The sequence below is a fragment of the Typha angustifolia genome, chromosome 7, assembly GCF_048772165.1.
Source record: "Typha angustifolia cultivar Huaian chromosome 7, ASM4877216v1, whole genome shotgun sequence".
Lineage (NCBI taxonomy): Eukaryota > Viridiplantae > Streptophyta > Magnoliopsida > Poales > Typhaceae > Typha > Typha angustifolia.
This window is the reverse complement of record NC_133245.1, coordinates 10,903,654-10,917,788: the sequence shown is the minus strand read 5'-3', so window position 1 is coordinate 10,917,788 and position 14,135 is coordinate 10,903,654. Positions and strand designations below refer to the sequence as shown.

The window sequence follows — 14,135 nt, the reverse complement described above, 5'->3', positions numbered from 1 at the left end:
TTTTGCTTAGAAAACGTGCATGACTTTATAACATTTTTTTACCTTTAATAAAATTTTGTGTATAATTTATCACGTGCTTATCTTATATAAGGTTTGACTAAAATATGCATAAGTGTTTAGTTGCAAAATATATCTAAGGGAGTTCTGATTCATAAATAAGTATTTTTTATGTGCAAATCAGACTTAACTATTTAAGTACTAAGCCGGAAAAGCTCACATATATTGGCAATTATTTTGGGCAAGAAACTCAAATTGACCAAACACTCTTCTTGATAAAATGCTTTTATTTTGATTTAGAACTCCTAAAATGTATGTGATATAATAAAAACGAAAAAAAAGATGACAAAAAAAAGAGAACCAGAGAATGATGCAAGTTGGCCGCCTCCCAGGCCGTTCGCATATACTTAGCAGGGTAGCTCCATACAAGAGAGAGAAAATCAAATACACAAATAAGCACTGCGTGAACGACTGAGCGGACACTGCCTGGCCTTCTCTCTCGAGTCTCGAATACTAAAACCCACGTCCGAGCGACTGAGCGGCGTTCCACAGCGAGGTCCATCTTTATCTCTCTCTCTATGGTTTTCTGGGATGTATTTGTTGAGTTTTTTTTTTTTTAATTGGTAATATGTTGGATTTTGGATTTTGCTGTATGGCTGCCCCGTTTTTTCTAAATGCAAGATGTGTTGTCTTCTATCTTCTTCATTTTTTTCTTTTGTTTTCTTTTTTTGTTGCTGGAATTGGTGTATAGCTGCCCCTCCTATTGCAGGAAGCGATGAACCTATTTACTGCATATTTTCTGCAGAAATTTCTTACATAAGTCGCGAAATTTAGTGCAGTAATTTATTGTTCTGGTGTAATTTTCTCTGCTTTGTGCTTGTCATCCTTAATCTGCAAAGAAATAAAGATGTTAGTATAAAATATAGAATAGAGATTGTTGCTTGTCCCTCATTATCTCATGATCTCTAAGTTCTCATGAATAGACTAACTCATGCTCGATGCCTGTGTGTTTACATTATAAGTTAGCAAACTTTTGCTTTAGATATATCAATTAATTACAAATCTTTTATTTATTTAGCATGTGTCCTAAATGTGTTGTTGTGTCCTATTTTTTTTTTTAAAGATTTCCCTTCATAGATGGCATCTCTTCTTCGGCCCTTCTCTGTCCTCCCATCCCAAGCAGCACTAGCCAGAGGACCAAAAGCTGCCACAAAACAAGCCTTTTCATCTCTGGGATCCACCAAGAGCTCAAACCCACCTGATTTTAAGAAATTGGTTGGTGAATTGACTTCCAAATCATTGAAGCTGGCATTCTCTGGCGCTCTCGCTCTAGGGATTTCTCTATCTGGTATGCCTGTCTTCCTGCAAGCTACTCTTGTTTTCTCCTTCAAACTATGGAAGTGTATTTTGAGCCCATGGGTTTTGATTTGGTCAAGTAAGATCGAATTTTGATCAATTTGATTTCAATTTTTTTGCTTGAGGCTATGAGATGCTCTTTGGATTGATATACATGAGTTCATTGTTGAACGGATTTAGACTAAGGTTTCAAAACTCGGTATTGTAATCAGGATTGACCGCTAGAGAAAATAGTACGTAATGGCCGTATCGGCTATATCGGTTGTATCAGCCCTGTATCGGATCAGACTATTTTTTAATTATGTAAAATTTTAAATACTATTTTAAATTGTAGGAAATTTACTAAAAATTTGGAAAAAAGTAAGAAAATAAAAATTAGTTTTATATAAAGCCTAAAAACTAAAGAAAAGAATTACTCAAAACTATGATAAAATTTGATTTGAATTTGATAAATTTTTATACTTATCAATTACTATTGCTTTGGAGTAGTGAGATAATGGGAGTTAAAAGTGGGTGAGAAAGAGGAGAAATAAGAAGAAAAGAAAAACTCACTTAAGTTTACCAAAGTGTAGAGTACTTATAGGAGCTCACCGGATTGGCTGTTGGATGAGCTCAATAAAATGTAAGGGGTGGGAGGAGAATGTATGCGAGAGATAGAGAGTAAAAACTGAAAATTTAAAATAACGGCAGTTGAAGACATCAATTTGTAATGTCTCCTAGGCTAAGAAACATAAACACTTCAAATAGTATGTCTTGTGCATGTTCAACACTTGTCGGAACACTGACACTTGTCGGGCACTTGTTAGATACATGTTAGACACTTTTACAACGTACTTGATATTCGAGAAATTATAGAATAAATTCGGACACTTCTTTGACACTTTTTGACACTCTTAAGACAATTTTGGACACTCTTAAGACACTTTTTAGGCATAAGATTTATCATATGCTATAAAAATTTATAATCGAATTTATCTATTGCAGGAATTTTCTGCATATGCTATAGAAATATAATGCAACAATTACAAATTAGTGCATCTAAGAAAATTAATGTTAATGCAAATTATTGTGAAATCATAGATTTGCCTATCCTATCCATTGTTGTTAAGTAATGATAGTTTGTTATTTGTTCTCATAATATTGAATTGTATTATTACATATTAGCATTATATTTTTTATATTGTGTACATTTTGTTTTCCTCTCATGAGTAATTTATGCATGCCTTTGTATTTAATTTACAAGTTTAGAAAAATATTTCTTTAAACATATCAATAATATATATAATTGTTTTATTTATTTATTTTGCCATGTCCTAAATGTGTTGTGTCATATTCTTTCAAGATTTGTTGTATTTTCGTGTCTATATAGTGTCATATCTGTGTCTGTGCTTTTTAGCTCCTAGGTTAGATATATTTTAGGTTCGACCTATCTTAGAAAATCTAGTTTCGGCCGATATGGCCGAAACTAAATGATTCTAGATCAAAACCAATCCGACTTAGGTGTGGGTCGTGTGACTAGCTTTATAATCTAGAATTGATAGTAAGTGTGGGTCGTGTGACTAGCTTAGCTTTTTTGCTTTCCTTAGCTGGTATAGTTTAAGTTTGTGTGTTCTATTACCGTTCTTATCCTTCGTTTTTTCTAATGTAATTGATTTTATTATATTCGCTCCATGAATTGGTTGTATCATACTATCTTAGCTATATAGTCTTACAAGAGATTTCTTAAATTTTTTTTTTTTGGTGCTTTCACTGGCTTCAAGTAGATATTTTAAATTCTAATTAACCTCTCAAAATTGTGCATCCACCTCCTGTAAGATACAATGCTATTTTGATAGAGGTTATGCGTTAATTCTGTTGTAGTTGGATACCAAGATGAAATTGTTATCATTCTACAACCGACACTTTAGAATGAAATTGAAGTTTAAGATCGCCTAATATATGTTATGTGCAACAGTGCATGTCTAGGAACCAGAGGTTGATGGGGTCATATGAAAGTGTGAAACAATTATGTAAGCCAACTTCAAATAAATGATCCTCATTTGCATTCTCTTCTTGGCAAATTAGATCCAAGTACAGATCACAACTATTGTTCAAGCTCACAAAAAGGATCTAGTGAATCCTTATTTGTAATTTAATATCATATTTCAGTTCAATGCCTTGATGAAATATATACTTTAATCAAGCTTCTGGAAACCTATAATGGAATGTTATGATATTACTGTCTATTAACCATTCTGTTATCTTGTTTGACTCTTTGTTCTTATAACTTCTAAGCTTGGACAATTTCCTTTTGCTTGTATCATTTTTCAGTTCGCTACCTTGAGAATATACTTAGTCAAATATACTGAGCTTTGTTATGGTGTATGTTACTGTAGAATACTTGATCAATATTATTGGAACTCTATAATGATGTATATTAGGATATTGTTGTCTGTCATCCACTGTATCATCTTTCTGATTTTTCTCTCTTATATTTTATTGACTTATTTTTTCTTGCTTTTAGCTTTTTGTGCTTTTTCTAAATTTATCAATTTTGATTTGGTTGGTACTCTTTTGCACATCATGTTCCTGATTACTTTGAATTGTGTATTTTAATCACTTCCAACTTTTCCATCTGATGTAAAGATGACTTATGCAGGCCTTGATGCAGCTGAAGCAAAGGTTGGGGTCTACAAACCAGAATTGCTTCCTAAGGAATTTAGTCCTGTCATCGATGTTGCAGGGTTTCTCTCTGCTGGCCAGGTGCAAATCTCATGGCTTTACTGGTTTGGACTATATGATCCAATAGAATAATATACTTTCAGAAGAATGTGATCTAGAAACTTGGTAAGCATAATCGTCATGTGGTTTTGTTGTGAGGACGTGCTCTTCTAGATTTGATTAGACTTATTACCATACCTTGCGGTCAGTTTACACATTGTTGAACTGACTGCGGTAGGGTTGTCAACTAAGATAGTGAAGATGAGAATTACTAATACATTGCTTATATTGCCCAAATTTAAGTAATTTCTAATAACCATAATAGTTTTGCAGAGAATTCTGCATTCACATAGAAATATATTTTGAGAATCTCAAATCGGATGGTCAATTTGATTTCTAATGTACGTTTTCTATAGACCAACAATGTCACCTATATAGTCTTTATTCTCAATAGTATTAGGATTGCAAAATTATAGGATATCCATAAATAGACTCTATTCAGGACAAATGAAAGATATGCATATTTTCATGACTCAAATTTGAAATTATAATCGGCCATGCATCTCAATACTTTTGATATAAACGAAGCCTCAACAATTGAATTCTCTAAAGCCACAATAATAATAAATTTAATATGAATTACTAACTCCAAATAAATATACTAAAAACTAATAATAATGGCTAAATGTCACTACTGATGTGCCATCAAGTAAACTAAAAATAACAAATAGTTTAGAAACATAATGACTAATACAATTGAATGAGATAAGGATAGATTCTAAATAGAGGCAGAATCCCACTACATCTTGCTCAGTCGCTATGTTGATTAAAATCTAAAATATTGGGCATGAGCTAACAATTATAACTTAGTTAGTGAAATTCACTCAAAAACCAAATAAATCCAAAATTATAAATATGATTCTTAAAATAAATAAAATAAATAGTTATACTAAGCATGCTCGTAACAACAATAATAATAATACACTAGGAATAATAATATAAATCACATCTGATAACATGCTTATTATTTCAATATGCTGGATTTTTCATAATAATTGTCATATGTTTTAATTGAGTCTATATCCTATGGATCCATATCAACTAGAAATCACCTCGAGATGACGCTCAGGTTTTTTCCTCGTAGCTGATCTAGTTAGGGTTACTAAGATGTGTCATTATGTAATGAGCATCCTGTCTTTTCTCTTAAGGGTCACCAGGAGATATCATTATGTAATAAACTTCCTATGTCTTTTCTATTAACCGTTAAGAGAGATTAAAGTCACCGTAGAAATTTTTTCGATCTAATATGAGACTGGTCTCTAATCTTGCTAGAGTCATGAAGTGATCTATGTTGAGATTGTGTTTTAAGTCACACTACACTCATGGTTAATAAAATTGTTATTTGTATGAAGTATAAGAATGCACTAAGTCATATTTTACACACAAAATCATGATATTTAACTTGCTCATAAAAATATAATATTTAATTTGTACACAGTAAGATACATGATAATATAAAAGCACAAAGTACGAGATAGATAAAAAAGTGAGCAAATTCACTCATCTGAGTCTAGGTGGAGCGACTATAATTTTTAGTCCACATGTTAGATCCATCCCAAGGACTAGAGCTAGGCTATAGACTCGTAGCCCAGTCAATTATTAGACTTAGGTTGGCCAAGGCCCCAAACCCAAATGGTTTGATACTAGTTATCGGTTCAGGTTGGATCTTCACTGACCCGACCCAATATGACCCAAACCCAAATCAAAGAGGGAGTGAGCTCGGGTGAGCTCAAGTACATCTTTCTCGATGAGGATCTAGATGAAAAGAGGGAAGAATAGATAAAGGAGATTGTCGATGATCATTGCTGTTGTGATGCACCGAGCGCACCCGAAGGTTCCACTCCACTATAGCTACTAGGTCAAAGTGGGAGGTGGTTGGTCAAGTTGACCAACAACGGTCGAGGTCAACTCTATGGCCGACAACCATGGATCTCACCTCAACGACTATCTAAGCCATGAGGGCTCTAAAGGAAAATACCTACAATGTGAGGGAGACAAGGTGGAGCTTCCCGCGCTGGAGTTGTGGTGACTCGAAGCCTTTGGTTGGCGTATTCCACCTACGAAGCTGCGAAAACAAAAATGAAGGTACACACTAATTTACTTTATTTAATTTAAATCAATTACGTGGGGTGAGAGAGGACTCACCGACGTATTGTGTTGCCCTCTCCGATCCTACAGCGCAACTTTGATGAGAAAGGAAAAAAGAAGAATATGAGGAGGAAGAAGTAATTTATGAAGTGGGGAGGAGAGGTTAGGATAAGGATTTTATTTTTATAGGAAGAGTTCGAATTGAAGATGTTTAGGCCGGAGCAAGACGGGTGAGGAGAGGAAGATGGGTCATGTGCACTGTACGTGATTATCAATTAATTTTTTTTCCAGTTATTACACATATCCAATAACAACTTTTAGTACCAGGTGCACTACCATAATATGTCTGATCGATTTCTTGGTAGAAATTAGAATTAGGTTATGGGAGAGGTGCATGGAACACCGGCTCAAGATTTGGAATCTTTCAAAGTGCAAGCTAAAAAGACAGTGGGCATTGTTCTAAATCACACAATGCCCACTGCCCTTCGGGACTATGATAGGGTACACTAGAATGAAAATAAGTACTTGTGTCAAAGTAAGTGCTGTTAAATCTTGTGGCAAAGTTCTTGTTAGAAGTCACTTTAATGTAATTAACATATATCACTGAACTCTTTTCATTGCCAAAGATAATCTGTGAAACTGGCCTACATTATATGGGTGGTCAAGCCACATATATTACATATGTGGTATGTGGGCACATATGCAGCTGCAGAAGCATCCTAGTAGTGAAAATTTTCTAATAATGTTTATAATTTTTTTAAATTTTATTTATTTAAAGAAGTTCAAAATCGACACAGACAAACTAGATCCAAAACAATCAAAACTGACCAAAACATTTCATTATCAGGCAATTTTTGACTCGACACGATAATCCAGCATGAACATAGAGGCTTTAAATGGTTTTGGGTTTAATATAATCGATTTTGAGTTATAAATGAATTGTTTGTGTTTATTACTTAAACCCATTTAAGTTCAACCCATTAGCGGTCCAATAATTCATTTCTTACTCAATAATTCAATTATATCCTGAATAATCCGCTTATCACCCAAATAACTCGACTACCTATGAAACAGAAATAACCCATGTACCCGTTTAGATCTAACCTATTTAACCCATATAAAAATGAGTCATGTTTGTGTTCTTAATGTTCTACCCCGTGACATAAGCAGGACGTATCTGTGTTGGCTTGAACTTTACTTGACCCAACCTGACCCGATTGCGACCCCTATATGCAGTCTATGGACTTGCCTTTTAAAACAATGAATCACTCTTTTGGTGCATTAACTTATCGGGTTGCTGACCCTAGCCAATCGATATTCTTTCAGAGAAAACCTTGGTGAGGCCACTTGTGTTCCTTCTTATAAAGAGAGGAGGAAGCTCATTTTGTCAATTCACAACCTTGATTCTGTGGGACTAGAATAAGAGAAAATAACAATGTTCTAGAAAGGTGGCTATGATATGTCGTGCACCCACCCACTACATAGTGCTTAGGCGATTGCAGATGCCTTAGCAGTTTACCAATTAAAAATGTTAAAATATTATTAGTTTTGAAATGTTTTCATTATTACTATGTTGGTCCATAGCCTAATTTTCATATAAAACCTATCCATACATGGATAAAAACTTATAAAATTAGGCACCAAGCACCAAGCAAGCTACAGCACCAAAGAATTTGTCAGTGGAGCAAGCTAGTCGAGGGAGGGAGGATAACACTGGGTAGAGGGCGCACTGGTGGAGATGAAGGGATGGAGAACTACGATTGAGATGTCACTGACAGAGAAAGTAAAACAAGGGTGAGACCCAGTGTGAAGATGGTAGTCTTTTGCAATCAGATCATTTGCCTCCAAGTTCAGATAGGTGGTTCAAGCCAATATTTCCCCAGTCAGGTTTCAAAGTTCTTGTGCAAGGCTTAAGATTTTCAATAAATTTGGTACTATGAAACTTGATTACAAGTTTATCAGACACTATAATCTCAAATTAAAAATAATATGCTACTCATATCTGTACAGGTGCCTTTGTTTTGGTTCATTGATACCTTTTAAAGGGTCAATTCTTATTAGTCATTACAGACAATTCTTTTTGTAAAGCACTTCTAGAATGACTGGCTACTAGTAGATGATAATTGCAAAATTCTGATTTACTGGACTATTTCTAGGAGAAGCGTCTCTCTCAAAAGATAGCAGACCTAGAGAAGGATACTGGATATAAACTAAGGATTCTTGCACAAAATTATCCTCTCACACCAGGTAAGCACAATATTTTGATTTTTTGGACTTGCAATTTTTCAAAGTGACCATTTACTTGAAGTACTTCAATATCACGAAGTTGTATTTGATCATCCAACACTTTTCCAACTCTTATGGATCTCATGCAGTGATGGACTTTCATGAACCTTTGTGGTAGAGGGATATTGCAGATTCTTGTTTTTGGACAATTGCATCTTAGCTCCTTTAAATTGACACTTCTTATTTATTTCTCGAGTTCCTCAGGATTAGCTGTCAAAGACTTCTGGCAAGTTGATGATAGAACTATAATCTTTGTCGCTGATCCAACTTTTGGTAAGAGGAAATTTCATGTAACTCTGAATCTCTATGGCGCTTACCATCCCTTTTGATGTTTCAAATTAGTCTAGGCAGATAGTTTTGACTTCTGAAATTCTGAAAAATGAAGACTAGCCTTACTATCGTAAGTTTTGAGAGGTAAACAGATAAAGTTCTCTTCGGCAACCACGAGCGTGATATATAAAACTTATTACATATCATATCTCTAGTTATTGGAGCATGATTATTTAGATAATCTCAACGTCTTGGTAAAGATAGGCTAGAAACTAGCAACATGTATAATCATGTTTTACCCCAAAAGACTGTAAAGTTGATCAAATTACATTAAATTTTTCTATCTTTTTGACTGAGAGCTTGGTACGAAAGGCTGTAACCATCAATTAGAAATAGATAAATTAAATATTGTTAATCTTAATAGATCTTTCTATAAGTTTAGGAAACTTCATTCTTTAAATATTCCTATCTATACATTTGCTTATGGTAGTTCTTTTGGTAGGCAATGTCATACATTTCAATGTTGGTGCATCAGTTGATCTAGATGTACCACGAAATTTTTGGAGTCGGGTGGCAGGGAAATATGGGAACATGTTTTACTGGAAAGAAAAGGTGACATTCTCCAATATTACTCCTGTAATATTTTCAATTTCTTCTTTTATTAGTGTTGATGAAAGTTCTTTTTTTATTCCTTCATTGACATTTTTCATGTATGAGGAACTTGGAAAATTTCTCCTGGATTGCAACTTGCAAGTGTAATTGGAATCAGTAAATTGGGTGACTCAGCCTTACTGTTTATTTTCAAGCCCCTCTTTTTCATGGTCTTGCTTTGCCAGAACTGATTTCTAGTTGATGTTATGTATTAGCTTAACCATTATAAAAAATTATTAATTCTTTGTAACATTTTCAACTTGAATTTCTTTCTAGTTGACGTTAATCTATTAGTTTAACAACCATTAATAAGTTTTTATTTTTATTTTTTGTAACATCTCAATTTGAATGTCTTTCTAGTTGACTCCATAATGTTGGGAAATAAATTTGACGATAATGATGACAAATGGACAATTTAGTTTTCTTCACTAGATTTTATATTGCAAAATTTGTTAATCTTTTGTAACATCTCAACTTGAATGTCTTTCTAGTTGACTCCATAATGTTGGGAAATAATTTTGATGATAATGATGACAAATAGACAATTTAGTTTTCTTCACTAGATTTTATATTGCAAGTTCTTGCAAATTGCTCACTATTCTATAATATTGGAGCCATAAAATATATAAACCACCGCTCTATAACAGGTTAAGCTTTTAGAGTATAGTTGGTGAATTAGCATGTAATTGAAGCAGAGGTTCTAAGTTCAAGCCCTACAAGACCAATCTATTATTTAAATTATAAAAAAACCTTCATAGCTCACCTATTTTAAGCATAGATCCTAGTTTTGACCGATCCCAAGTGGGATCGGCCAAAATGGATTGGGATCGGCTATAGCCGATCCTAATCCGGGCTGAAACTAGCCAGTTGGCAAGTTTCAGCACTATAGCAGGGCTGCAGCAGGCTTGTAACAACAGCTTGCTGCAGAGAGAGAGAGAGAGAGAGAGAGAGAGAGAGAATAGATTTTTAGGCTTTATATATCAGTAATTATTATTTCTTATAATTTTTTCTAAATTTTTAGAAATATTTCAATATTTTTAAATAATATTTAGAATTTTATTTAATTAAAATAGTTTGATCTGATACAGACGGTCGATACAACCGATATGGCCAATACGGCCGATATGTATCATTTTTCTGGACGGTCGATCCCAATCCCGATACGGATTTTTGAAACTTTGATTTTAAGTCAACTTCTTAAGCTATCAAAATGTCTCAAGTCTAAAAATCAAAGTGTTAGAACATAAAATATAAAATTTATTATTCTTTAACAGCTTAAGCTTTTAGAGTATTATAGTTGGTGAACTAACATGCAATGCTGGCTGTAAATGGTGGGGCATACATATTTGCATTTGTATCATATTGTCATATTGGTGCTCTAGCATCAGTTGCTTGTTAGTTGAGTTATACAAGTCCATATTATCCATATAAAGGATCTTGATTTTGACGCTTAATTATCTGATGTTTATCTTTCACATATTTGTATAGTTATCATATGCTTTCTGAATATAGCGTTAAAGTTATACGTAATCCTGGTTCAATTAATCAATAAAGTTTCTTACAATGTCGGAAGCAATGTTATCTTCTGAGTCTCAAGATGTGGTCTGGTAATCAAAATAGACCCGTTCTGGTATGTGTTCTCTGACTCAGGTGCTGAGATTTGTCTCATTGTACCGATTCCTTTCTTTGCCAAGTTATTTTTGGAGTATTGGAGAATATGAAATATGAAAGACAGTTGGAAGACTGGATTTGATATTGATTCAAAATGTCTCATTTGTCCATTTCTTTTGTGGCAAATATCAAAAGCTGTCTCAAGAATCCATGATGATTGTTTTCCAGATTTGTTGTCTGTGCCTGAGGTTTTGAGAACCTAATTTTGGTTAAAATCAGTATGAAATCTGATACAAAACAATGGTATTTCCCAACTATCTTAGAACCCAGCCATCTACATCCAATGATTTCTTTGGTTATAGCAAAGGAAATTCAGGACAAGCTAATTGAGTTAGTTATGTTGTAGTATATGCTCGCTCATTCAGTAATAATTTAGGTTTATACTTAGGCATTCTTTGCTGTTGAGAATTTTCTTTACTCATTTTCTGTACAACTCGATCAGACTGAAAATTTTCTTTAGTCATTTTCTAGCATGCGTGATGTGTTTTCTGACCTTGTGTGAAATTGTTTCATTCTGGTGGGAACAGGGAGAGGATGCATCAATTGAAGCTGCCGTAGTGGCAATATCGAGTTGTTTGAGAGACCCTGCGGGACCAAATAACTGCTCTGAGTTCCTGTAAAGCTTTATGGAGGGAAGTTCTATCATGTAAACGAAATCAATGGAGGTCCCAAATGGAATTTCAACATTTCCATGTCAAGCTTAAATGGAAAAAAAATCAACCAATATTGCAGGATGACTTGTCGTTCCTTACGCCATCCATCTCTGAGGTTGCTAATGGAAATACAGTGCTGTCATACAAAATATGCATAGATTGCCATAGTTGGCCAGCTTTGGCTATGATTAATTTGTTGTACTTGTAGTTGCTGATCCCAAAGTAGTGTGAATTTCCAGTTTTAAACTATCTTTGTTTCCAAATAAAATGCTTTAATGTTTTCACTTGCTTTTCTAGTATATACGCTCTCAAGACTACGGCATATTGATTGTTAGGACCAGAAAAAAAAAAAAAAATTTGGGTTGAGAGAGGAGGGTGCACGTGCTCTGCACGTGCAGCCCCTCCCCTCTCCCTCTCCGGTACGCAGCGGGAAAGAAGGGATTTCATCTAATCCGAATCAGATTAGATTTAATCCTCTTCTAATCTATAAATTAAAAACCCTAATCTCTGCTTAACCATCTTAGCCCTCTTCTCTCTCACTTCTTTCTCCCTTCTTTCGCTTCTTCCTCACCGTCGGAGTTACGCTATGGAATCGGCCTGTCGGAGCGTCGTCGGAGTAAATTGGGACCACCACACTCCTCCCCGGTGAGCCCTTTCTCATCCCTCTAGTTTAATTTAAATTCAAAGAGATAGATTAGAAATACCTAATTTTGGGGGTTTTCGGCCTCATCGGCAAATCTGGCCGGCCGGCGGCTTCGAGTCGCAGCCGCTACATTTGGATCCCATCAGAAGCTGAGGGTGCGCCTGCGAACCTTCGCCGCGGCGGTCGCCGGCGTCGTCTTCTTCTTCTTCTTTCTCTTTCTCTCTCTTTCTCTCTCTCTCTTTTCGGTTTGGAGAAGACAGACTTGGGCAACCTGAGTCTGGCTTTCTCCCATTAAGTTTTTGGATTCGGGTCGGGTTGGATCCGAATCCAAGGGACCCGATCTGAACCATTAATTTGGTGGGCTGCGGGTTAGCCCGAGCCCAATTCAATTAATTCGGCTGGGCCTCGGCCCAATCCGATTTAGTTGATTTCTTTTGGATTGGGCCGGGCCAGCAGCCCAGCCCAATCCAATGGGCAATTTTAAACCCATTTTAGTTCTTTTTGGTTTTTTAAATTTTAAAAATATTGTTATTATTCAAATTAAAAATTTAAATATTATTTATTATTTAAGGTGGTGAATTCTAGTACGTGAGCTAGAGAATTGAGGTTTCGGTTGTCTTGCCTAGACTCAGGTGAGTGGGTTCACTCACATGTTTATTTTATTGTATTTCGTATTTTTGTCAGAACATGTAAATTTTCTGTGTGCAAATCTATTTATTTCATCAGTACGTGCGAAAATTTAATTGTTTTATTTTCTGTGTGCATTTAATTATTATATTCAGTATATCACCATACTTCGTGCAAATATTGAAATTTGTGAAAACAAAAATGAGACTAGTATTGATACGACCTAGAGAACAGTCTCGGTATAAATCGTTTGCGATTTTCCGTGGTGACTCAAGTCTATTTGGAAGTCCAGGGGAAAGTCCTAAATTAGATCACTGCGGTGACTTTCTTAGGTGACTCTGACGGGGTTAGGGAACAGTCCTAGGAAGTATGAGAAAATTTCCTAGGTGACTCTAACTTCTCTCAACGGTTAGAGGAAAAGACAGAGTGTGTTGATCACAGGGTGATACTCTCTGATGACCCTAACCGGATCAGCTATGAAGAAAAGTTCCGAGCGTCATCTCGAGGTGACTTCTAGTTGATGTGGATCCACAGGGTTTAGACCCATTGAGACATATGACAGTATAAATATCAAAAAGATGTTAATATGTTGAAAACGTGCAAGATTACAAGTCGTGACATTTCTCTATTGTTATCATTGTTATTATGTAGAGAGCATGCCTATTGCATATTATGATGGATATTGTTGCTTTTAGTTTAATTTATTCAGCATTAATATGTTTTAAAATTTATTTGGTTCAAGTGGATTCCACTCACTGAGCTATAGTTGTTGGCTCACGAGTTCTATTGTTTTTGTATTTGTTTATTTATTTCAGGTAATAGTCAGCGGGGCGATTGAGCGTGATGTACCCGGATTCCACCTCTACTTAGGATTCACCTATTTACCTTTCCGCTCTTTTAGATTTTGTGCTTTAGATTATAAAATTTTATTTTATTTTATTTTAGTTTAGAGACTCAAAAACATTAACATTGTTTTTTTTTTAATTGTATTTAATAATAAAATTTTAATAAAGCATATTCTCATTTTATTTATTTATCTTGTCATCGTATACGTAGAGAGTATTATTAAGGCTTCGTGCATCTTAAGCATATTGAGATGCATGACCGGTCATGATTCCTATTTTGGGTCGTGA

The 14,135-nt window shown here is 34.9% G+C and overlaps 1 protein-coding gene across 1 annotated transcript; it reads left to right on the top strand.

Annotated features, from left to right (window-relative positions):
* The first annotated feature begins 392 nt into the window (after nt 1-392).
* LOC140763918 (thylakoid lumenal 15.0 kDa protein 2, chloroplastic) lies at nt 393-12,016 on the top strand. Its single transcript, XM_073102298.1, has 7 exons — nt 393-553; nt 1,121-1,345; nt 3,992-4,095; nt 8,358-8,448; nt 8,692-8,760; nt 9,260-9,369; nt 11,607-12,016. Exons 2-7 carry the CDS (start codon nt 1,135-1,137, stop codon nt 11,697-11,699), a joined length of 678 nt encoding a protein of 225 aa, XP_072958399.1. The 5' UTR covers nt 393-553; nt 1,121-1,134; the 3' UTR covers nt 11,700-12,016.
* Nucleotides 12,017-14,135: the final 2,119 nt, after the last annotated feature.

Coding starts and splice junctions, on each gene's coding strand:
- LOC140763918 (XM_073102298.1), top strand. CDS start 1,135: ATGGCATCTCTTCTTCGGCCCTTCTCTGTCCTCCCATCCCAAGCAGCA. Junction 1,346..3,991: donor TCTAGGGATTTCTCTATCTG/GTATGCCTGTCT, acceptor TGACTTATGCAG/GCCTTGATGCAGCTGAAGCA. Junction 8,761..9,259: donor TGTCGCTGATCCAACTTTTG/GTAAGAGGAAAT, acceptor TTCTTTTGGTAG/GCAATGTCATACATTTCAAT.